Consider the following 26,638-nt stretch of genomic DNA (forward strand, 5'->3'; position numbering starts at 1 on the left):
ATCCGTATGGATAATGGATTCTATACACTTATTTAGTCTAGTCGCCATTATTTTAGTAAAAATTTTGAAATCCAAATTAAGCATAGAAATTGGTCGGTATGAGGAGGGATTGGTTTCATCCCTGTCTTGTTTCAATAAGAGAGAAATATTAGCATTGTACAATGATGGTGGGAGCTTTTTCAACTCGATTGAGTGGGAGAGCATCCTGTGCAGGATCGGAGTTACCTGGTCAGCAAACTTCTTATAAAATTCGATTCCTAAACCATCTGGCCCAGGGCTCTTGCCGTTTTGCAGCGACCTAATTGCGTCCATGATTTCTACAGAGGAGGGTTCTGAGTTTAAGGCCTCACAAAAGGCACTATCTAATTTTAGTATGTCCAACGTTTTTAACCATGCATTGATATCACCGTTAGCTTTGGATTTATACAGCTCTTGATAATTGGGGCGTGGCTGTGTTCTGCAGCTGCGGCTCACCGGCAGTCTCTCTGTTTTTTTGTTGTTTTTTTTGTCATTGTCGTCGTTAAATGTACGTTTTGTTTTATTTTTAACTCTGTGTATGTGGGGGGGTGGTGGGGGGGTTGGGGGAAATCTTTTTTCAAATCTCCTCCTCAACGGAGATGCGACCTTTACCGTGTCGTATCTCCGTTCGCGCTACGGCCTAACATCGTGGAGTCGGCGGCCTCCAGCTGGGATCGACCTCAAAGACTCCGGTCGCAGGGCCTGGACTTACCATCTCGGAGGCTTCGGCCGTGGGCCCTGCAGACCGCAACATCGGGAGTTCGCAGGTCCCTGGCTGGCGACCGGCTTTTGGGAGCTCCAGCCGTAGCAGCTTCAACCGCCCCGAAGCGTGAGGTACGATCGACCCGCCCGCAGGCCCTTCATCGCCCTGCGTGGGCCGGCCGCAGCACTTTCCATCGCCCGGTGGGGGCTCAGGACTTTCATCGGCCTGCTCGGCTCGGCCCTGGGACTTTCAATCGCCCGGTGGGGGCTTCAAAAAGTTGGGAGCCTCGATCACCTCGTGGCACCACGGGAGAAGAATGAAGAGGAGATAAGACTTTGCCTTCCATCACAGTGAGGGTATGCCTAGAGCAATCACTGTGATGGCTGTTTGTGTAAAAATTATATCTGTGTGTCTTGTGCTTTTTGATGTCTACTGCCGGACCCTGACGTGAGAGGATGCTGGCTTTGTGTATTCGCCGCTTTTCCGTCAGGATAGTTTGTCTGTTTGTTTCTATGTTAATTGTTTTTGTAAAGCGCTTTGAGCACCCGATAAGGCGCTATATAAAATAAATGAATTATTATTATTATTATTATTATACTCCTTAAAGCGTTCATTTATTAACTTTGGATCGGTTAAAGCAACATCCTTGCCTGATTTTATTATATGTATGGCCCTACTTGCTTGTTGCCCTCTAAGCTGACGGGCTAACAATGTATGCGGTTTGTCCCCTAATTCAAAATATCGCTGTTTCAATCGCAGTAGCTGGTCACTTGACTTGTTAGAATCGTGTGATACTCATATTTAAGACTGAGCATATTTTGCAGCATTTGGGGGTTGTTTGTGCTCCTATACAACATCTCCATTGGAGAAAGCTCCGAATCAATTTAATCTTTTCTTACATTTTGTTAATTGTCTTAAAATTGTGCTCTTTTGGTTACCAAACTTACCAATAATGCAACAGTTTCTTATTTTGCAATCTCCATCAAAATCCTCAGTTGGTTCTGTCTAATCTGCCCTCAATCTTCTCTGCATAAGGGGAAAGAACCCCAAGTTCTGCACAATCTTTTTGCATAACTACAAATTTACATCTCTGGTGCCATTCCAGTAAATTTATTCAGTCACAGTTTTGAATTCCTTCCCAAAATATTGTATCCATAATTCCAATATTCAATCCAAATAATCTAGCTGTGATCCAAGTTGATTTACAAAGAATTGGCATGACTTCCTTGTCATTATTCTATGTCTGCTAATAAAGTTAAGGGCCCAAATAATTATGTACTGTGATTTACAAAGATTTATGCAAATACCTGTCCTTGTTCCCGTAGTACTTTAAAAAAATGGTACAGTTTCTATTGCCTTTCCTTTGTCTTCCTACCAAATTCATAGTCATGGGTGGTAATGAGTCAGCACACAGGAGCGAGATAGAACACCTGGTTGACTGGTGCCACAACAACAACCTCTTGATCAATGTCAACAAAATGAAAGAATTGTTAACTTCAGAAAGGAAAAGTTAGGAGACCACGTATCAGTTTTCAATAGTGGGTTGGTGGTGGAGAGAGTTAGCAGCTTCAAATTCCTGGGCAATAACATCTCAGAAGAACCATATTAGACGTAGCAGACAGATATAATCATGACGAGGTGCACCAACACCTCTACCTTTTCGGATGTATAAAGAGATTCAGTATGCCACTGAATATTCTGAAAGACTTCAACAGATGCACAAAATGAAAGTATCCTGACTGATTGCACCAGGGCTTGCAAGGCCAATTCTATAGAGGAACACAAGAAGACTGCAGAGTGGACTCAGCCCAGTTCAAGGGCACAGCGATCTCCACCATCGCAGGCATCTATATGTGGCGTTGCCTCAAGTAGTCAACATCTATCATTGAGGATCCCCACCATAGAAACATAGAAAATAGGTGCAGGAGTAGGCCATTCGGCCCTTCGAGCCTGCACCGCCATTCAATATGATCATGGCTGATCATCCAGCTCAGTAACCTGTACCTGCCTTCTCTCCATACCCCCTGATCCCTCTAGCCATAAGGGCCACATCTAGCTCCCTCCTAAATATAGCCAATGAACTGGCCTCAACTACCTTCTGTGGCAGAGAATTCCACAGACTCACCACTCTCTGTGTAAATAAATGTTTTCTCATCTCGGTCCTAAAAGACTTCCCCCTTATCCTTAAGATGTGACCCCTGGTTCTGGACTTCCCCAACATCAGGAACAATCTTCCCGCATCTAGCCTCTCCAACCCCTTAAGAATTTTATATGTTTCAATAAGATCCCCCCTCAGTCTTCAAAATTCCAGCGAGTATAAGCCTAGCCTATCCAGTCTTTCTTCATATGAAAGCCCTGCCATCCCAGGGATCAATCTGGTGAACCTTCTCTGTACTCCCTCTAAGACTAGAATGTCTTTCCTCTGATTAGGAGACCAAAACAGTACACAATACTCCAGGTGCGGTCTCACCAAGGCCCTGTACAACTGCAGCAAAACCTCCCTGCTCCTATACTCAAATCCTCTTGCTATGAATGCTAACATACCATTCGCTTTCTTCACTTACCATCTGGGCCATGCCCTCTTTTTACTGATACCATCACACAGGAGGTACAGAGCATGAAGTCCTAAACGAACAGGTTCAGAAACAGCTACTCTCCTACAATTATCAGGTTCTTGAACTGACCTGCACAACCTAATAGGGAATGAAACACTGCAGACCACTTGACGTACCATGGACTATTTTTTTCTGTATTAATGCAGTAATATCTTGTTTTTTGCAGTCTTTTTTTACTATCTTGTAAAAATTATGTACAATATACGTTTTCATGTAGTGTTTGAGTCTATGTGCCTGCAATGCTGCTGATGCAAGATTTATGTTGTACCCAAACCACACCAATGTTATGAATATGACAATAAACTTGATTTGACTATATGAATTTTGAACTTCTCTATATTACATCTAATCTGCCATGTGCATGCTAATTTTTCTAGTTCTATGTAAAAGCTTTTATACTGAATTTTTTTATTATTCTTATAATGTTTATTACTTTAAGGTTTGTGTCATTGGTAAATGTTGAAATTATGCCTTGGATACTTAAACCCAAGTTACACCCATAGAAACATAGAAAATAGGTGCAGGAGGAGCCCATTAGGCCTTTCGAGCCAGCACCGCCATTCATTGTGATCATGGCTGATCATCCACAATGTATATAAAATTTTAATAAAACCACTGGTCCAAATATTGACCTCTCCATTCACGAAAACAATTATTTTCCGTTTCCAGACCTCCGTTTCCAGACCTCCCAATTCGGACCTAACCCGGACCATCTGCCTTCTACTCATAATGTAATAAAAAGGAACTGCAGATGCTGGTTTTACCAAAGAAAGATACAAAATGCTGGAGTAACTGAGCAGATCAGACAGCAGCTCTGGAGAACATGGATAGGTGACATTTCAGGATCCGGACCCAAAACGCACCTATGTTCTCCAGAGATGATACTTGACCTGCTGAGTTGTTCCACCATTTTGTATCATTCACCACTACTTTCTGTTTCCGATCCTTTGCCACTGTTATTCATGCCTATTATGCTATAAAAGGTCAAACACCTTTTGAAAGTCCAAATTCACATCCCAGCCTTCATCAATCCTCTTTATTCCATGAAATAACTTACTAAAGATTATCTTTTTAAAAATGTTAGTTTTCATCTATGAATTGATGGATTTTCAAGTAATTATTAATTTTGTCTCAGATTATTGTCCCAAAAAATTTACACATTTTGCGGTACACCTATAGAACTATAATTAATTATTTATCTCTATCCCTTTTTTATGACCCAGATATGAAAATATACTGTCCCCTGGTCTACTATCATTACTCTCAAACCTAAAGAGATTTGGAAAATTCAGGCCAAAGCGTTTTCTGCCTGCACACTCACCTTCTTCAAGAATCTAGGATGCATCACATCTGAATTGGTTACATTTCTACTGAGTATAACCAACATTTAAAATACCTTTAAATACTTTACTTTTTAAAATCCATGTTATTAAATTTAATCATCCTACCATCTCCTGAATGATGCATCTAATTAATCAAAAATAAGCAAATTAGTTTTAATTTATTATACATAAGATAATTCTTAGTGTTTATTATAATTTAAATGTATATTAAAAATATATATTGTACTCTCAATAAAAGGTATGATAATACACTTACTGATGCAAGTAGCTGCGAGTAGTCGTTCTGCTATATATGGTGTATGGCAGTTTACAAAAATCGGCTGCACCAGGTAGTTGCCAAAAGTGATGGCAATAACAGCTTGTGCAGTGGGCTGAATAATAAGTATTGACACCCAGAGCATAAGAAAAGCAACAAAACTGCCAAATGTTTCCAAAATGTATGCATAGCTTGCACCAGATTTTGGAATAGTTGTACCCAATTCAGCAAAGCACAGGCCTCCAATAATTGAAAAAAGACCCCCAACACTCCAAGTAATCAGCGACAGACCATAGGAGCCATTTTGCGCTAGGACCCCACCTGGAGAAATAAAAATCCCTGATCCAATTATGGATCCAACTATAAGCGAGATACCGTTCAATAAAGAAATTTCCCTCTTTAGTACAACTACTGTAGTTTTGGATTGGGTCTTAGCTGGTCCTCTCGGCCTGAAAGGAAATGAATCAGAGCTTTTGGGAAAATTGGTGTGTGCACTTGTCTTAACAGTCATATGTTCCTTCTCCATATTTGAGTATCTTCATACTTCAATATCCTTCAATAGGAAACAGCGACCTAGAAAGAGAAAAAAAACGATAATAAAAAAAAAATCATTATACATTTTCTCATGTATGCTTTATCTATAATTCTTTAATAGCTTACATTGACCTTTTTAAGGTTGCAAAATGATCAATTGATTTTTTGTTGTTGTTATTCACATTCAGATTTGTTCTAATAACAAAATGGATGTGTGGATCTGATACCCATATAAATAGTACCATCCTCATAATCAATCTACCCTTGCCCAGCACCCTAGCTATTGGCATATTTATGTCACAAAAATCAAAGATAATAGTTTAAAAAAAGCATTGCTTTGTGTGATTATATACAGGCAAATCACACCATTCACGAAGCACACCACACAGGGATTGCAAAAAGAGAAAGGAAACACTGCAGAATATAGTATTAGAATTGCAGAGAAAGTGCAGACAATAAATGTCCAAGGGCCACAAAGAGGTAGATTGACAGTTTTGTTCAAGAGTGATCACAGCGGTGAAAAAATGTTTTGAAACTTGGTACGTGGTTTCAAACTTTTACATTTCCTGCCCGGTGGGAGAGGGAAAAAGAGAACAGGTATATTTAAATCATTCCAAGAAACGAAGGATGTTGACAAGTCATTGTAACCTGTGATCTGCTGAAACTCGTATCTCCAATCGTGGCAACTATTCAGGGATTCAACACAGTAAAGGCTGCCTGACGTTGAAAGTTCGGGATCATCCATACCTCCGTCGTGCCTTGACGGGTAACTTGAGCCTTCTCAAACAACACAAGTCTCTCTTTTTGCAGAGGTTTACGACTGTAATTTTAAACTTAACTGCTCGCTAATTTAACGAGAAAGAATCAGAAGACATTGTTTCTTTAGGTGGCATTTAAAAATATATACATACATTTCAACGAATAATGCGTGCCTACCTGTAGATACCTGTGCCTACCGGTAAATTATACACGTACAACCTTTACTACGCCACCCCAGCTAACCTTCCCCATGATAACCCGCCCCTCGCCTGACCGTCAGCTATATCGTTGGCCTCGCGCTCTCCCCGTCGCGCGGGTGAACTGCCCGACCGCGCCGTTGGCGCTCGAGCTTGTTGCTCCCGAGCAAAGATGAGAGAGCAAACCGCCCTATCATCTCTGCTCACAAGCATGTACCAGCATCTGCAGTTATCTTCTTATATACTATCATCTCTGCTCCCGGGCGCCATTGTTGGCGGTGCCAAGGAGGCGACGGTATGTAGGAAGGAACTGCAGATGCCGGTTTACACCGAAGGCAGACAGACACGACATGCTGGAGTAACAGCGGGACAGGCAGTATCTCTGGAGAGGAGGAATAGGTGACGTTTTGGGTCGAGACCCTTCTTCAGGCAAAACGAGAGATACAGACAGTGAAATAGGGGGATTGCACGCAAGGTCAAAGGGCATGACGTACGGAGTCGCTCAAACCATCTGGAGGACATTGCAGCCTCTGGCATACACATGCAACACGTACGTTCTTACCTTGAATAAACCACCAAAATAGTCAATTTTTGTGCTGTAAAAAACGGGGAAGAAGCTGGAGGATCCAGCGGAGGAAGAGGAACCGGGAGAAGGGCTGCAAAGCCCACGGAGGCAAAAAGTAGCTGGGAAGACGTCTGGCCAGTCAGCGGGAGAAGGGGAAACGCGGCCGGGAAGGGAGGCAGGAGAACAAGGCCGAGAAGTACCGGCCAGTTGGTGGAGAAGAAGTGGAAGAGGCAACAAGCTCAAAACGTCACCCATTCCTTCTCTCCAGAGATGCTGCCTGGTCTGCTGAGTTACTCCAGCTTTTTGTGTCTAACATCTGTGCAAGCAGTCCCAGCAAATAATTTTTCAAAACTATGATTTTAATAACACAACCCATTCTAGCTAGGAGAAGGTGACAAAACAAACAGAGATAAAATGTAATCGGGGACAGTCAGTCTGGTCAGAGAAACGGGAAGTGGAGGGTTGGAGAGAGAAGTAAAGCAAGGGTTCCTTGAAGTTAGAGAAGTCAATATTCATACTTCTAGAGTGTAAGTTGCTCAAGCGAAATATGAGGTGCTGTTGCTTCCATTTGTGCTGGGCTTCACACTGACAATGGTGGAGGTCCAGGACAGAAAGGTCCGTGTGGGAATGGGAGGGGGAATTAAAGTGTTTTGCACCTGGGAGATCAGGTAGGTTAGACGGACTGAGCGGAGGTTTACCGAAATGATCGCTGAGCCTGCGCTTGATTTTGGGGAGATGATTTTGCAGGACAGAGGAACGATAAGGTTGGAGGCTTTGGAGGGCAGACAGCCAGAAGTGATAAAATCAGAAATGGTCTGTGAGATTGTAGCCTGGTGCTCATGTGGGATCATGGTCACAGGATAAGTAGGAGGAGGTGTCTGAGAGTTGCCGCATGGCCTCAGTAGAGGTCAGCACGCCAGACCTCCACGGCACCTCCCTTGTCGGCGGGTTTGATGATAATGTTGGGAGGCCGTACATTCAGAGGGGGAGAGGTTAGAGTAGGTAAGGGGAGTGGAAAATTTGAGACGGTTGATGTCACGCCGGCAGTTAAAAATAAAAAGGTCTAGAGGGTAGAAGGCTGTCCAGGGGAGTACAAGAGAAGGGGACCGGTGGAGATGGGAGAAGGGGTCATCACTGGGTGGTGAGGGTTCCTTATCATCGGAAAAGGCAAGGATGTGGAGGTGATGGAAGAATAGCTCTATGTCATGGTGGACCCGGAACCCATTGAGGGGGTGGAGGGGAGCAAAGGTGAAGCCTCTGTTGAGGACAGATCTTTCTGTATCGGAAAGGGTGAGGTTAGGGGAGATGGTGAAGACACGACGTGTGGGTTGGGGTCGAGGAGGGCAGGTGAGTAGATGGAGGCCGAGGCGAGGTTTGGTGGGGGAATGGTGGGGGTTCAGAGAGGAGCAGGGCGTGAGGACCAGTGCACGGGTGGGAAAAACTGGAGCCAGCTGATTAAAAGAGGGGGAAGGGGAAGACCCAGTGGAACCACCACTGAGGTTCCCAGTTCGAAGGGGGGGGGGGGGGGGGCAGCAGCAGGACCCAGTAGAGTTAGACCACGTGGTGTTGGAGTCTGCATTATGGAGGTTGTGGGCCTATTGCTGAACCTGGAACTCGGGTGAGGTGACAGTACCAGCCTGCTGGTGGGCAGTGGAGAGGCAGGGGTTGGCGGAGTCGCTGGTGGAGGCCCGCCAGGGGCTGGAGTAAAGGTATGGGTCAACAGACAGACTGTCGGTGGCCCTGATCAGCGAACGGCCAGGGAGGCGGTGAAAGCCAGAGGCCACAGCGTCAGTGGCCCTGGGAAGGCGGTGAAGGTTGGAGGCAACCTTCCTCACTTTAAACATCAGCACCAATTTTTGTGTTATCTGCAAACTTTCATATTTCCTACATTCACATCTGATTGAATAATATATATCTTAATCAATAATGGTTCCAGCATTAAGCTCTGTGGAATACCATTGTTCACAGACTTTAAATTAGAAAATTATTCTTCCACCACTGTCCAATTACTGAGCTCGCCTTGTAATCCATGTGCCTTAACCTTCTGTTCCAGCTTTCAATGCAGTGTATCATCATATGCATATGGACAAAGACTACCACCCTGTGAACGTACAGTAAATTTGAGATCCACGGATCCACTATGTCTCTCCCCAGATAGTGCCTCAGGAATCTGTGTAATTGTTGAAAGACAAGTAGCTGTATTTCTGCACACTATCAAAGGTGTTCTAAGCACCAAAAATCAGGGCAACGATGAGGGGAGGTATCTAGGCTTTCACTGCAACCCTCAGAAGTTGTTTAGTTTCTGCTTATGTTTCAATTAAAAATGAGACATTATCTTCAGTTGAGTTTGTCCCAAAAACAATAAAATAGAATTACCTATCAGCACCACACAAGGTAATGGGTTCCAGCTTCTGATAAAGTCTTATTTTCCCTAGTTTATTGGAGTGCTACCATTTAATTGATTGGTGGAATATGTTAGAGGTTATACTTCATGGCTATAATTATTTTCAGAACATCGGATTATGATATTCACCATATGGGATGATGATATTGTTGCAATCATGGAAACATAGTTGAGGGAGGCTCAATGTTCTGGTTTACAGAAATGTCATGCATTATGTGGGGTGGGGGCATTAGAACAGATTTGTAGGCATATCACAGAAGGGTGTAAAGGCAATAAGATTGTAGAACAGGGGATTTCAACTTTTCCAATATTGACTGGGATCGCCTTAATGCAATGGGAAAGAATTTGTAAAATACATTCAAGAGGGTTTTCCAAACCAATATACAAAGATCCCATTCCAGGAAGTGGGCTGCATTTAAAATGTCTATGTAGGAACCATTTGAGAACAGTGCCCATATCTCAAGGTAGTCATGGAACAAGATGAAATTGGTCTGCAAGTTAGGTACAAAGAAACAGTTATCATCTTATCCACAGCCAACGATGGACCATTGTGGGCTCTACTTTTTCTTGATCATCGTTTGTCGTTTGATTTGTCCTTTTGCATACCTTTCATTCATTTGTTTCTTTGTCCCTTTTCATATCTCCCGTGTCTCTCTCCCCTGACTCTCAGTCTGAAGAAGAATCTCGACCCGAAACGTCACCTATTCCTTTTCTCCGGAGATGCTGCCTGACCCGCAGAGTCACTCCAGCTTTTTGTTCCTATCTTCGGTCTAAACCAGTATCTGCAGTTCCCTCCGACACACGTTGATTGCTCCACTCGTTAAACATACGTTATGTGAATCACTGTATAGTTGACGTAAGTTCTCCTCCAAGGGGCGCTCCAGGATATCCTAATGAAGACCGCAACTCTGCTCAATGCACTTCCCAATTTATTTCATGTAGTAATGTTGAACATCTATCTGCCGGTTCCTGGGAACTTAACTCTGCCCGGTCCCACATGACAGCTGCAGATTATTTATTAGCAATTATAAACATCAGTAATTCCATTTTAAGATATGAAACGGTGCTCCTTTTGACCAATTCTTTCACATTTGGTAGGCATGTAAATGAAATTGCGATTTCTTATTATTTTCAAGTTAGGATTGAATGTAGCAGGAGGTCCAGGCACTTTAGTTTTATCTTCCTGAGAATGCGATGGATACGAGTTTCCTCAACATTCATAGACCTGGTGAAATAATCAATTAACGCTTAAACTTCAAAAGCAAAGCATGTCGGGAAAAACAACGAAAGGTGGGGGAAAGAGAATAAGGGAAATGATAATGAGAGAATAAGGGAAATTATAATGAGAGAATATGGGAAATGATAATGAGAGAATAAGGGAAATTATAATGAGAGAATATGGGAAATTATAATGAGAGAATAAGGGAAATGATAATGAGAGAATAAGGGAAATGATAATAAAAGAACACATGTTAAAAACTGTAAAATGATTAGGATACTTTCATGTTAATTAAGACAATTCACATATCTTAAAGGCCAGCTAGAATGGCATTTTGCCATTCCGTGCAGTCCAACTTATCAAACTATCAACTTAACCATGTTTATCTTTGTTGATGCTGGAGGGTGGTTTCCGATATGATTGGTATTCGCAAATTTCGCCATGGAATCATTCATGTTTACAGTCCTGTGTACACCTGGGATTTTTGTGACTTTAGGTATACACGTGTTTGCATTATGTAAATTTAAATGTCCACGAGTCCATCAGTGCATATTAATAATCAGCATACAGAAGTATCTTTCTATATATGTCCGTGTATGAACTCGTATAGTAATTGATTAAATGCACATTTTCGAAAATTGCAGTAGATAGAAACATTACTGGAAAATTTGCTCGTGATTATGAAAAGGGTAAGAAAACATAATGGGAAAGCAAAGGGGATAGAAATTCCGTTAATATCTGTGGCGAAGTATGCAAGAATATGGCTTTGCAGGTGGAGTACAGATATGGTATAACTAAACGGTAGAGGAAGTGGGGATGATGAGAACTGATAATTAGATTCTTCAGTAAAGCGAGTCAATTTTGAGACGGCCTCCAGGCTGGAAACATTTATGGTCTCCTGACTGTTAGACGGCAGAGGGCGCTGACTTTTTCGGTCAGCACAGTTTGATCGTAGAGCGGATGGGAGAGAGGGGGAGAGAACTGAAGGGATAACCCGTCCTCGGGGCGGTAGAGCCAAAGTGCATTGCTTGGTAATGGCCGGTGAGGTTTGCTGGTGCCGAGGCTGGAAAGTCCCTACTCTCATTCTTTGGTTTTGCGCCATTCTTAGCCGGGCTCAACAGGCCAACTTTAACGCAGAGGTAAAGAAGACATCTAGATTCCAATTGGAGTCAATTGCAAGTCGAGTCGATGCATGCACAACTGCTACAGTAGTCAAACACTTGCACCTTCGTGTGAACTGTTGCTGATCTAACTACCCCGTATTAACACACACCCGAAATTCAATATTGAGACACACTGATAATCGCTATATGATTTTAATATGCATGGTCGGACTAAATGGTCAGTACTAACGAATGCTAATGCATGACATGGTTACGAACATAAATATATATGCTTGAGTTATTGTCGAGTCCTAGTGTGTAAATATGTATGGTGTAATATATATTGCTTACTCAATGTTATTATGGAGGTTTTGATTACACGTAATTAGTATACATACAATGAGTTAACATGTGTTAACGTATTATGTTAATACTATGAATTCAACAATACTGTACAGATATGCATGAAGTGATTCCTTGGCCATCTTTAATCTGAATGACATACTAGATGTCCTTTAATATACGTGAATTGTCTTATTTAATATTAAAGTATCCTAATAACTTTACAGTATTAAGTTGCATGGATGTAGTTTCAAGCAAAAAGGTGATCAAATATATTTATAACATTAAGATGTATGAGCATGAGAATATAAAGTTTTGCAAGAGAAAAGGCTATCCAACATTGTGATTGGAACTCAGCATCATGACCATATACATGCATTACATGCAAAAGTAGACTGCAATAAAAACAGAAAACACTGGAAATACTGAGGAGTGCAGGCACCATCTGGAGAGAAAAGCAGACTTAATGTTTTAGGTTAATGACCTGTATTTAATCTGAAATGTTAACTCTTTTTTTTCTCCACATATGCCATTTGACTTGCTGAAAATTCCTAGCATGTTCTGCTTTTATTTCAGATTTCCAGCATCTGCAGTTATTTGCTTTCCAAAAATTCATACCATGGCTCACTGTAAGCCACTTAGTTTCTGATTTTAACTAATGACTAATACTGACATTATTTGACTTGCATCTTGACTATGATGCAATTAGGGTGTGATTATTGTGAAATGATAGGCACTGCAAAACATTAATTGATAGTTTCCTACATATCAATCATTTAGAGATAGCCTGTAATACAGCATAAATAAACACATTAAGTTAATGCAAGAAGACTCAGAGAAAATTCAGGCAGTAGATTGCAACAAAAATACATACAAATTAAGGTTTTATTGGTGCTTTTGTGGGGTAGGATTATAATATCAGATAATAAACACAATGTCTTAAACTTCTATCTTATGTCTGTTACCTATTGATGGCATTAGACTTTAGTGCTTTGCAGAATCTCATAGAAAAAGCAAAAGGCAGGGGCTGGGGAAAAATGTAGAAAATGATGCTGTAGAAGGATCACTTATTTTTTAATATCTCAGGAATACCATGTAAATATAACAATTTGGACTTGGGAATCAGAAGTGCATTTTCCAAATTTATGGTGGACATTGATATCATGAAAGACTGATAAAATGTAACATGCATAATGGGCATATCATAAATAAATGGATATCAGTATAAACAAGTACAAAGCAATGTATTTTGATACAAAGAATAAGTCATAAGGAATAGGAGTAGAATTAGGCCATTCGGCTCATCAAGACTATTCCATCATTCAATCATGGCTGATCTATCTCTCCCTCCTAACCCCATTCTCCTGCCTTCTCCCCATAACCTTTAACACCTGTACTAATTAAGAATCTATCTCTACCTTAAAAATATCCACTGACCTAGCCTCTACAGGCTTCTGTGGCAAAGAATTCCACAGATTCACCACCCTCTGACTAAAGAAATATCTCCTCATCTCCTTCCTAAAATAACGTCCTTTAATTCTATGGCTATGACCTCCAGTCCTAGACTCTCCCACTAATGGAAACATCCTCTCCACATCCACTCTATCCAAGCCTTTCACTATTCTGTATGTTTCAATAAGGTCCCCACTCATTCTTCAAAACTCCAGCGAGTACAGGCCCAGTGCCAACAAATGCTCTTCATAGGTTAACTTATTCATTCCTGGGATCATTCTTGTTAACCTCCTCTGGATCCTCTCCAGAGCCAGCACATCCTTCCTCAGATATGGTGCCCAAAATTGTTCACAATATTCCAAATGCGGCCTTATCAACGACTTATAGAGTCTCAACATTATATCCCTGTTTTTGTGTACAAGCCCTCTTGAAATAAATACTCGCATTGAGTTTGCTTTCTTTACTACCAATTCGATTTACAGATTACGTTTTTGGGAATCCTGCACCAGCACTCCCAAGTCCCTTTGTACCTCCGATTTCTGGATTCTCACCCCATTTAGAAAATACTCTACGCCTTTATTCCGACTAGCAAAATGCATGACTCCACACTTTGTACACTATTCCATCTGCCCACTCTCCCAACCTGTCCAAGTCCTTCTACTTTCTCTACACTACCTGCCCCTCCACCTATTTTCGTATCATCCGCAAACTTTGCCACAAAGCTTTCAATCCCCTCATCCAAATCATTAATATACATCGTGAAGAGTAGCGACCCCAGCACCGACCCTTGCGGAACTTGGGAATAACTTGGGAGGATGACCTAAGAGGAGATATTTCTATTTGTGGGATTGATTAACAACTAGTGATCTTAATCACTAATGATAAATGTCATTAAACGCAGTCATTAATTTTAATGAAGCTATACCAAAGCAAACAAACCACCAAGGTTTATTATTACTGGGATTAATTGAAACTTGGATCTTACGGGTAAATTTGTTTAATCATGGTTAGATCGTTTTTAGAAAACATTTTTGGCTTTTGAATTATAAAGATTATGAGGATTATCCAATAACAGTGAGTAGACAAGATTTTTTTTTTCCTATTGGGAAAGAGGGGACGGGAATAGCTTGGGAGGATGCCCTTAGAGGAACTATTTCCACTTGTGGGATTGATTAAGAACTAATGATCTTGAAATTAAAGATGGTTACTTCCAAATGCAACAAAGAGTGTAGAAGAAATTAAGTTTGCTCAAGGGAATGTAGATCTTGCAACCACAAATAATAGTTGAGGCAGCAAGCACAGGGTGCATTGTAACAGATTTAGAGATGAATGGAGGGCATGAAAGGGACTAGAGCTGCATGGTTGTAAAGAGGGTTAGTCGGCTGAGGATAAACAGAAACAAACCTTGAACCTGAATCATTTGAACCAAGAAGGTTATTTCAGCAGATGTATTTCTATGCATGTATTCAAATTAATTGAGGGAAAGAATTACTTATCTTGTATACTGCCACAGTACTTGGAGTCAAACCCAAAGTATTTATCACATTGGTATTCTTACATTAAATGATTTTATTATGTGAGTATCACCATAGAACAGATGTGTTTTAGTGGCTTTTTTGCTGCCATCCAGTTTAATTTGAAGAATTTCCATAGAATATTTAGGAGCAATGTTGGCCTACTAATGTCAGAAGGATACTCTACTGCATCAATTTAATCTGTTTCCACTTCTTACATAAGTTTAAATTGTAACGGAGCAAGACTGCCAATTTAGTGAGGATTAATGGCAAGTTAGAGCAGTTTTATCCAAATATTTTACAAAATGCTCTTACAACTAGCAGTTGTAAATATTCGTTCAAACATTTAAAGTCACGTCCCCAAGGTGAAAGACAATGCCATCCAGTTTCATATGTCAATGATATTCCTCTCTTGGGAAAACCAGAAGTTGAAGAAATGTGAGGAATAAAAATAAATAAGTTCTTGTAGCAGTTTGTTTTTTTGCCCATGATTCCATGAATCAAGAGTGTTGATTTGCAATGTGCCCGGTTGTGAACAGAAACAATGAACAATGTGCCACAGCATTACCAAGAGATTAGACACAACAAAATGGATAAATATTCAATAAATTGTCATTTATTATGTAATCTGGACCATGATAGTGCAAAATCCGAAGTACATAGACCAACCCATAGTAGTGTGAAGTCTGTAGTGGTTTGGTTCTGAGTCGGGTTAGTTCAAGAACCTGATGGTTGTTGGGGGGGGGGGGGGGGGGGGGGGACTGTTCATAAACCTGGAACCATAAACTGTTCATAAACTGTTCATAGCCATTCTCAGGCTCCTTCTTCCCATTGGTAGCAGAGAGAAGTGAGCTTGACCAGATGGTGTTGGTCTTGATGTTATTAACTGCCTTCAGGAGGCAGCAATTCCTGTAGATCTCTGATGGTGGGGACACAATATGCTGGAGTAACTCAGCGGGATAGGCAGCATCTCTGGAGAGAAGGAATGGGTGACGTTTCGGGTCGAGACCCTTCTTCAGACTGATGGTGGGGATGTCAGTACCTGTGATGAACCAGGCAATTGTCCACCACTTTCTATAGCCTCCGTTCTTGACCGTTCACATTACTGAACCAGGCTTTGATGCAACCAGTCAGTCAGTGCTTCCATGGAAGACGTAGAAGTTTGATGTAGTGTTTGGTGACATGCCGACTCCACAAACTTCTGAGGAAGTAGAGGCATTGTAAGCCTTCTTCATGATTGCATTAATGACCTGTGCCTGGGACAGCACCTGCAGTTTCTTGTATCACCATGCAGAAATCTCTTGGGAATTTGCAATAAAATGAGACTATTACTGATCAATTATTTTCTGCTTTTTTTAGTCCATTTCTCATATCTTTCAGTTTTGAGAGCATTGACAAGCTATTCAGCTAAAGTAGGTAATTAGGATTAAGGATTAGTGTAAAAGGATGCAACAGTTGGGAAGAATATGGTTGGCCGAAGGACCCGTGTCTGTGCTGAACGACTATGTGACATTATAATTGTACAATGCCTGATCTTGCCGATGATTCTGGCTAAGATATCTTTCTCCCAACATCTGGAAGCTTCAAGTAAAAAAAAGAAGATTGTGGAAGTATGTAGGGGATAAAAGAGAATTTGTTGAAAGGGAACCAACTAATGTTTCAAGTTGATGCCCTTTCATCATCTCTTCAATTCTAATACAAACTCTAAAGGGTGGTTATCTGTTGTATATAAGGTTAAGTCCTGAAGGTTATAAGGTTAAGTCCTCAAATCACAATTTGAGACATTGTTCACCAGTGTTACATTAAGGTCCATTGGAACATTGTAATAGATCAAAGATAACAAAGTCAGAGCAGTGTGGGATGGAGGTCACAGGTCCTTTACTTGCTGCTTATTGCTAAGGTGCTCCAAGTCTTTATTCTCTGATGGTGGTTCTCTCATGTCTTTGCTTTGACCTGCAACACTTTTGGCAGGAACTCATTTATATTTTAGTTGCCTCCCCTCAGATTTGCACTGCTCAGATTCTAAAAAATGAAAGATAATTTTATTGAAGACAGCAAAGCATTCAACAAGGTTTTGCTAGGTAGGCTGCTCTGGAAGGTTAGATCACATCGGATCCAAGGAGAGATAGCAGAATGGATAGAAAATTGGCTTCATGGAAGGAAGCAGAAGGTGATGGTGGAAGGTTGCTTCCCAGACTGGAGGCCTGTGACTATTGGTGTGACTCGGGGTTCGGTGCTGGGCCCATTACTGTTTGTCATCTCTATCAATGATTTGGATGAGAACATACACCACAAGATGAGCAAGTTTACAGATGATACAAAAGTGGGTGGTTTTGTAGATAGTGAATATGGTTGTGAAAAATTGCAGCAGGATCTTGATTGATTGGCCGGTTGGGCTGAGGAATGGTTGTTGGAATTTAATACAGAGAAATGTGAGGTGTTGCATTTTGGGAAGTCTAACATGGGCAGGACCCGCACCGTGAATGGTAGGGCTCTGAGGACTGTTGTAGAGCAGAAGGACCTAGGAGTGCAGGTGCATAGTTCCTTGAAGGTGGAGTCGCAGGTAGATAGGGTGGTCAAAAAGATGTTTGGCACATTGGCCTTCATCAGTATCAGAGTAATGAATATAGATGTTGGAAGGTCATGTTGCAGTTGTTTAAGACTTGGTGAGGCCGCATTTAGAATATTGTGTTCAGCTCTGGGCACAATGTTATAGAACAAAAATGTTGTCAAGCTGGAAAGGGTACTGAGAAGATTTACGAGGATGTTGCCTGGTTTAGAGGGTCTGAGCTATAGGGAGAGGTTGAGGAGGCTGGGACTATTCCCTGGAGCGCAGGAGGATCTGGGGTGATCTTATTGAGGTGTATAAAATTATGAGATCAATAGATCGGGTAGATGCACATAATCTCTTGCCCACAGTAGGTGAATCGAGGACCAGAGGACATAGGTTTAAAGAGAAGGAGAAAACATTTAATAGGAATCTGAGGGGTAACTTTTTCACATAAAGGGTGGTGGGTATATGGAACAAGCTGCCAGAGAAGGTCGTTGAGGCAAGGACTATCCCAACATTTAAGAACTAGTTAGACAGGTACAAGGATTTGACAGGTTTGGAGGGATATGGACCAAACACGGGCAGGTGGGTCTAGTGTAGCTGGGATATGTTGGCCAGTGTGGGCAAGTTGGGCCGAAGGGCCTGTTTCCACACTATCACTCTATGACTTTGTGACTAAAGTATGAGTAGATCATCTAGTTATTGGTGTAAAGTTACACAATCACTCCAAACTCAGAGCAAGGAGAGATTTACTTTGGTAGTATTTGTAAAGAGAATTGTAACTATATATTTATGTGTGTTGGGCTCCTTTCACGCTTGAAGTTTGATGAATACTGTTGCATAAGAAAGCAATTTATGCTCTAATGGACTGTAATTCATTCTCATTTGCCGGACACCAACGAATAGATTAGGCATAATATCTTGTAGAGCTCTCCATTGTCCATTAACTAAATGCATATTGTTTTTCAGGCCCTGCATTTTAGCTCTGCCTTATATTGGAACAAAAAATGATTCCACTCCCTCAAGGTATAGTTGATGAGTGGCCAAAGGTAATGAATTATTTAGCATGATGTCTGAAAACCTTATTACAGCTGATACCATAATTCTACAGCAACCTGTTATGTCAATTGCATTTGAGCCACCTCAACGATCCTAGGGGGAGGGTCTAATGGGCAAAGAAATGGCCTACAACCTCGATGCATAACTCATGCATACATGGGCAATTTGTATTCACAAAGCTGTCCCATGTATTACTCTATTTTTAAATTATTGAGGCTATACATTCAAAAGCTGAATCCATCTTCAATTTTCTTTTGTGTTGCGTGATTTCTGCTGCGTGATTTCTAAGATTATATTTGGTTGTCATTATATTCATGCCTTGACATTTCAAAAAAATAATTTATCGTTGTAGCTAAATTTATGTGTGATCATTTTAAATGGCTAACTTTTGTGATATTTGATAGCAAAAATCAGTTACAATTAATTTCTTGAAAGTTTGCCTTTGTCTACACTGTGATGAACAGGGATTGGATGGAGACATATGGAGTCATATTGGATATTCATCTTGAAAAGCCACAAGTGTCTGCACATATTATTAATTCACCCGTTGATTCCAATGCAGGTAGCAGCATTGCTTAAAACTAGCCTTCATTTCTTAAAGATAAGAGTCCTGTGGCTGCAGCAGATGCTGTTGATATTCTAGGATCAATGGGATCAAAGGGACATTGAAAGATTGACGTAACATAGGTATAAATAGGCTCCAAATTTCCCTACACAGTATTGGAAATTGGTGGAGAAGTAGGTAAGAGAAATGTAATAGATGTGCAAGGAGCCAAGAAACCCACTCAACAAACACCAAAGGCAGTGGAGGCAGATAAATGTGATATTCAATGGCTCGAATCATATCCAATGATCTGGATGCAGTGACCTTACAAATATCATCAAGGCCAAAGAATGTGAATACATTTTGAAGTGCCATTATGCATCAATTGCACCATTGGTTTCATACACTTATCAATGCACCACATCTCCATTACTTATCCTTCAATTGCCATCAATCAGGTCATGGATAACATCATGGATTCATATCACTTTCACACACTTGCTACTGCTGCAATCCTCACACACACGTCTCTCAGCTTACAAATACTGTTTACAATGCACCCTTTACATGCACCTCACCCTGGCATATTATGTAATATTCACAACCCACATCCTCTCTCCCATAGTAAGTTGGACATAATTAAAGTGAGAAGCAACTAGTGGCAGGGTCAGTTGTAGTTGCATGAATTTACATATGTGGAAGAGAGAATACTCATCAGCAGTGGAATGACTAATTGTTGTACCCATAGCCAGAGCTGGAATTGACATGTTCTTCTAATTGCACTTCTCATTGGAGACCCTCGGACTATCTTTGATTGCACTTTACTGGCTTTATCTTGCACTAAATGTTATTCCATTATTCCCTTAATGTATCTGTACACTCTGGATGGCTCAATTGTAATAATATTCTGTCTTTTCATTGATTGGTTAGCACACAACAAAAGCTTTTCACTGTACCTTGGTACACATGATAATAAAATAAACATAAACTCATATCGCGACTTTGCTGCCATACCACATTCTCTTCTGAAGCTCTTCAAACTGTGGATGGTGTAAACATGTAGCTCTTACCTTTCCAGTTCAGTCTTCTTCACAACTTCTTGCCAGGGAGACGTGTCGGTACAGAAAACCAACAACTGCAGGCTGACTAAAAATGAAGATGAAGAAAAGCTGTCACTTTATTAAATATTTGCAACCAGCAATGCAGATATTAATGTTGAATTATAAAGAATAGCTTAAAGTTGGGTTCTGATGTATTATTATGAATATTATTATGTATTATTACAAATTATAGACAAAGGTATTAAATGTAAAATCTCCAAGTTTGTGGATGACACAAAGCTGGGTGGCAGTGTGAGCTGCGAGGAGGATGCTATGAGGCTGCAGGGTTATTTGGATAGGTTGGGTGAGTGGGCAGATGCATGGCAGATGCAGTATAATATGGAAAAATGTGAGGTTATCCACTTTGGCGGCAAGAACAAGAAGGAAGATTATTATTTGAATGGTGTCAGATTAGGAAAAGGGGAGGTGCAACGAGACCTAGGTGCCCTTGTACATCAATCACTGAAAGTAAGCATGCAAGGAGGTCCTAGCGCAGATGTACAGGGCCCTGGTGAGACCGCACCTGGAGTATTGCCTGCAATTTTGGCCTCCCAATTTGAGGAAGGACATTATTGCTATTAAGGGTGTGCCGCATAGGTTCACCAGTTTAATTCCCGGGATGGCGGGACTGACATATGATGAAAGAATGGATCGACTGGGTTTATATTCACTGGAATTTAGAGGGATGAGAGGGGATCTTCTAGCAACATTGCCAATTCTAAAGGGATTGGACAGGCTAGATGCATGAAATTTTTTCCTAATGTTGGGGGAGTCCAGAACTAGGGGGGGGGGGTCACAGTTTCAGAATAAGGGGTAGGCCATTTAGGACTGCGATGACGAAAAACGTTTTCAGCCAGAGTTGTAAATCTGTGGAATTCTCTGCCACTGAAGGCAGTGGAGGCCAATTCACTGGATGTATTCAAAAGAGTTCGATATAGCTCTTTGGGCTAACGGAATCACGGGATATGGGAAGAAAGCAGGAACAGGGTACTGATTCTGGATTATCAGCCATGATCATATTGAATAGCTGGCTCGAAGGGCTGAATGGCTTACTCCTGCACCTATTTTCTATGTTTCTATTAGCTACAATTGGGATGCAACCAAAGCAGGGGGCATGAATAATACAGGTATTCAGTCCCAGAAGACTAAGATAGAGAAAGTACTTGCTTGAGAATGAGGATAGAGTAATCTAGAAGAAAGAGGATCCCAGTGTATAGATTCTGATAGTACCTGATGCTTACAGTAAAGTTTTCATATAATCTTCGGGAGCATGGAGGAGAGCAGCATCAACATTGGATTAGCATTGCAGTGACTTAGAAGCATATTCTTTCTGGAAAATTGCTTTGATACTTGCAGATCCAATGTGTCTAATGGCCAGTGCCTCAATATTCATATTGCAGCAATAGCAATGGAACATGTCATTAAGCAAATTAATAAAACTAAGACAACACCCAAAGGGAAAACAGATCAGGTTAATTGCATTTGTGATCCCAGTATTACCACTCTATCAGTATTGTTCCTGTAACCTGTCAGCCAGCCACCTTGGACTCTGCTACTAATGTCAAGATGGCACATTCCAAAGCAAGACCTTTGAGGCCGAGAATTGTCAGAGGCTGTATTGCAGTTCCAGATACAACGTCTTCCACTGCAATGCAGAAAGTAGAGCATCTTATCAGCTGTATTATAGCCACTTTGCTTGCACTGCATAAGAACAGTAGACAGGCAATGCACTAAGGAAAAGAAGCACCAAGTGGAATGCAGAAGTGTGAGTAATGTTTCTATGAGATTTTAGTTTAGTTTAGAGATACAGCATGGGAGCAGATCCTTCGGCTACTGAGACCATGCTGACCAGCGATCCCCGCACACAGACATTATCCTACACACTAGGGACAATTTTACAATTTTATTACCAAAGTTCTACAAACCTGTACATCTTTGGAGTGTGTGAGGAAAACGAAGCACCTGGTGGAAACCCATAAGGTCACGGGGAGAATTTACAAACTCCTTACAAACAGCACCCATAGTCAGGACTGAACCCAGGTCTCTGGCGCTGTAAGGCAGCAACTCTACCACTGTGCCGCCATATTGAACATATTGAATAGTTTGCCCCATATTGAATAGTTCGACAATAACTTTCATTTTCTACGCTCTACTTGGTTTCTATTTTTGCATCAAGGCTTAAAGGACACTTCATGGTCAATGACGGAGAGTTGAATAGGGAATTATAGGTGTATTTATTGAAATGTCACTTGGATGAGTTATTCACAGTCGAGCCTGAAATGGGATGTCTTGATTGCCTTCACTTTTCCTCTTCATCCGCTTCAATTTCCTTGTGGTTTTTTTTTCTGCTACTACTCTTTAAAAGCAGAGCAAAACATGCAGTTGCTCACACAGATTATGCCCTCGTGACAACAAGGGTTTTCAGCATGAAAATGCACCACCTCCAGGGGTCTTCCGGAGAAGTCCAAGAGGGAAAAACTTGTGAATGTCAGGAATCTGCTTTATCATGTTTCATGTACTAATCATGAATAACTCCATGACTTGCATGTTGCTCAGTTGTGCATAAGTTACAAATTGAAGTTATGGGATGGCAACCAGAATTGCAGAATGAATACCACACAACAACTGAGATAGCTGTTGACCTGCATGAAACACTACCCATTGAGGGAACAGAATTGCCACCAGGTGCAGTACACTTCATTGTTGACCAGGTGAAGTCATTGGCACCGTACAACATGAGTAAATATGCAATCCCTGCAATGTTTGCACGACCTGCTGTTCTCTGGCAAGATTGAATAAATTATTTTTTAACCGGAGAGCATCAGTGAACTTTTTCATGCAACGACAAAAAACAAATTATTGAGATTGCAAATATCGAGGCCAGCCTAGGAGTCCAAAACAAGACCCTTTAACAGGTATTGACATGTATGACAATGAAACACTGAAACTACAATCCGCTTCCTGTGCTACGGTTGGAATTGTAGTTTGAACGGCAGAGAGATTTCAATGATGATATACTTACTAAAACCGCAGATATCTCATTTATTTATTTATTTCCGGTCATTACAATACAACAGATTGACCATACAGTAGTGAAACTTAAATAGTACGAAATCAATGTATCAAAAATAAAACAATATAATCACACATGATATTTTCTGACCAAATAAAAAGGTGTAGGCAGAAGCCAAGGCTTATTGTGTCTACCCTTGATACTTAACAAAATATAATTAAAAAAACACAAAATCATAAGTCAGAAGCAGTTAAACAAAACATAGAAAGAAACACAAATATATTCAAGAACCATCATTTCTGTCATGTCAGTCAATTTTCAATGCTGATCACATATTTTGTATCTTTCAAATATAATATTTTTGAACATTTTCTTGAATTTACACATATTACTATGATCCTTGCCTTTCCCACGACCACCAACTCATCTGGATTCCAGGCCCAGTTCCAGACCAAGAGTCTGACGAAGGGCCTTGACCCGAAATGTCACCTGTCCATCATCAGCTACTTAAAGTTAGCATGCAGGTACAGCAGGCAGAGAAAAAAGCTAATGGCATGTTGGCCTTTATGACGAGGAGTTGAGTATAGGAGCAAAGAGGTCCTTCTGCAGTTGTACAGGGCCCTAGTGAGACCACACTTGGAGTACTGTGTGCAGTTTTGGTCTCCAAATTTGAGGAAGGACATTCTTGCTATTAAGGGCGTGCAGCGTAGGTTCACTAGGTTAATTCCCGGAATGGCGAGACTGTTGTATGTTGAAAGACTGGAGCGTCTAGGCTTGTATACACTGGAATTTAGAAGGATGAGAGGGGATCTTATTGAAACATATAAGATTATTAAGGGATTGCACACGTTAGAGGCAGAAAACATGTTCCCAATGTAGGGGGTGTCCAGAACCAGGGGCTACAGTTTAAAAATAAGGGGTAGACCATTTAGAACGGAGATGAGGAAAAATGTTTTCAGTCAGAGAGTTGTAAATCTGTGGAATTATCTGCCTCAGAAGGCAGTGGAGGCCAATTCTCTGGATGCTTTCAAGAGAGAGCTAGAGCTCTTAATGATAGTGGAGTCAGGGGGTATGGGGAGAAGGCAGGAACGGGGTACTGATTGTGAATGATCAGCCATGATCACATTGAATAGCGGTGCTGGCTTGAAGGGCCGAATGGCCTACTCCTGCACCTATTGTCTATTGTCATTTTCTCCAGAGAAGCTGCTTAATCTGCTGAGTTACTTCACTTTGTGGCCAACACCCACAGTTCTTTGTTTCTATTACTTAAACAATGATACTCCATTACTTGGTAACTCTTACTCGGTTATAACGGACAATTGGCAATAACGGACACCATTCCACCCCCTCACTATAGTTTGCTGTAACGAGGGTTTACTCTATTAAATAATCATTGCAAGCTGAATGTCTTCACAAAAAACCACCAGAAACTCTGAGTGATGTTCATTGTTGATCACTAATCTCCTTTCCATGATGGTAGCTGGTGTATCTTGTGCTACAAATACATGTACTTGGACGACATTTTAAAATCAATTTGTCACGCCTAGCTCCTGAAATCACATGATCAGATCTGACATTTGGCATATTAATGTTTTATCATATTATTGCAAAATCCTTCATGCTGTTGTTCATGGTAAAATGGGAAGTTGCTGGTTCATAACAGTAAGTGCAGTATGCCAAGTTACTTATATTATCAAGGCCTCTAATTTAAAACGATTGAATAAATGACTTTATCTTTATTACAAAATTTGCAAAATGTCTCAGGTTTTTGACAAAATGCTAGAACTTTGCTGCATATTCAAACACCCTTCTTGTTAGTCTACTTCTACCCTCCTTAAAATCTAACATATTCTAACTTGGCAATTGTATCTCATATATTCTTCCACTTTATCATGTCCTAGATAGGCTCCATGTTCCTGCACTGAATTCACATTTCCCATTCTAATCTTCAAATTCCTTCAAGTGTATCCCACATCTCCATGTCTGCAATCTCTATCAATCATATTTTCTTTTTGCATCCTTTTCATCTGCATTCATCGCTTCAAAAATTGGTGGAACTTGCGTTTGTTGCAACAGTTTCCATGTACTAATGACTTTAATACACATCTTAAGAGGTATATATGGTACAGGTCCTTTCCCTATAATTTATTCCAGACGAGTGAAGCGTCTTGAGGTGTTAAAAGTACTGTAAAAGTGGATGTTGTAGTTGAGAGGGCTTTAATTAAAATTATATGGCATTCATATTAATTTAGTTGATTATTACACAGCATTTATTTAAAGACCTTGTTATAAACTGGAGAATCTGGGAAATTTGAGATGAACAAGTAAAATGTATCTGTTTTGGCAATGGAGTAGTTAATTCCTGAGGGATGATTCTTTTTCTCTGGCAGCTATGAGAGAATGCCATGAACACTCTTTTATATGTGAGCTGTATCTAATTTCAGTTGATAGGGTAATTGAAATCAGAAGGAAAACAGTAAAGAAAAGGTTCTGCCGTGTAGGCTGAGAACATTGAGCTGCAGACCATAGATGTAAGATAAAAATGAACAGACTAGTGGAGATTGCATATATGTGCTCAAGGGATATTAAGCATGCTCAGTTGAATGGGAAAGATTGAGATACTGTTGTATGGATCTCATTATTTACATTCAAGGCAGTTTCAAATTAATGCAATTTACATATGTGAAAATGTGTAAAAATGTCCAATAAGAAGACTGTTCAAGGCTTCTGCAAAATTTTGAGACTTCCCAGGTAAAGGTATATTTAAAGATTCTGCGATATAAATAAAATTCCATTTAAGGAATAATAGTTTTCTGATGTGCTTGTTCAGGGGCTTTGTAGCCAGTTCCACTGCAAGGCTCCTGAGGGAAGTTGGAGTCAGAGGGCAGGCCCAAAGGAGGGCAATCAAAGAACTTGCAAATGCCGCCGAACGGAGCAGTCACTGGCTGTGGCTGAAAAGAAAAGATACTGTCTGGGCTGCCAAATGACCATCTAGAGGCTAACCATAAGACACACTCCCAGGTCTGATCACCCTGCGGTGGGCCTGCCTCGACTGAGGGTGTCTTGTGATAAAAGGCCGAAACACCCAGTGACGTTGAGGTACACAACTGAAGATGTGTTTGAATGGTAGCAACATTACCTAGTGGTCACCCCCAAGAACAACACCAGTCAATTGTAGTGCAAACCTTGGGGATTGTAACATCTAGTCCTACTAATCAATCAAACACTTGTACCGTGTTATAAGGTTGATTTCATGATTATGCAGTTATGTGAAGGCCAAAAGAATTCCAAACAAAATACGAAAATTATTTGCTTAGTTGTGCATTTTAAAATAAATAGGTTGTAAT

General features: G+C 40.8%; 2 protein-coding genes across 2 annotated transcripts in view; one reads left to right on the forward strand and one right to left on the reverse strand.

Annotated features, from left to right (window-relative positions):
* LOC144594267 (Y+L amino acid transporter 2-like) overlaps window positions 1–10,022 on the reverse strand; it is a 103,906-nt gene extending 93,884 nt beyond the window's left edge. Inside the window, exons 1-2 of the mRNA XM_078400532.1 lie at window positions 10,001–10,022; window positions 4,936–5,508 (exon numbers count right to left, since the gene is read on the reverse strand). Coding sequence (XP_078256658.1) covers window positions 4,936–5,461 — 526 coding nt within the window. The 5' untranslated portion in view covers window positions 5,462–5,508; window positions 10,001–10,022. The remainder of the gene's footprint in view (window positions 1–4,935; window positions 5,509–10,000) is intronic.
* Window positions 10,023–11,583: 1,561 nt separating this feature from the next.
* LOC144594265 (matrix metalloproteinase-15-like) overlaps window positions 11,584–26,638 on the forward strand; it is a 66,642-nt gene continuing 51,587 nt past the window's right edge. Inside the window, exon 1 of the mRNA XM_078400531.1 lies at window positions 11,584–11,752. Coding sequence (XP_078256657.1) covers window positions 11,648–11,752 — 105 coding nt within the window. The 5' untranslated portion in view covers window positions 11,584–11,647. The remainder of the gene's footprint in view (window positions 11,753–26,638) is intronic.

Source organism: Rhinoraja longicauda, chromosome 6, assembly GCF_053455715.1.
Source record: "Rhinoraja longicauda isolate Sanriku21f chromosome 6, sRhiLon1.1, whole genome shotgun sequence".
In the NCBI taxonomy this organism is placed as follows: Eukaryota; Metazoa; Chordata; class Chondrichthyes; order Rajiformes; family Arhynchobatidae; genus Rhinoraja; species Rhinoraja longicauda.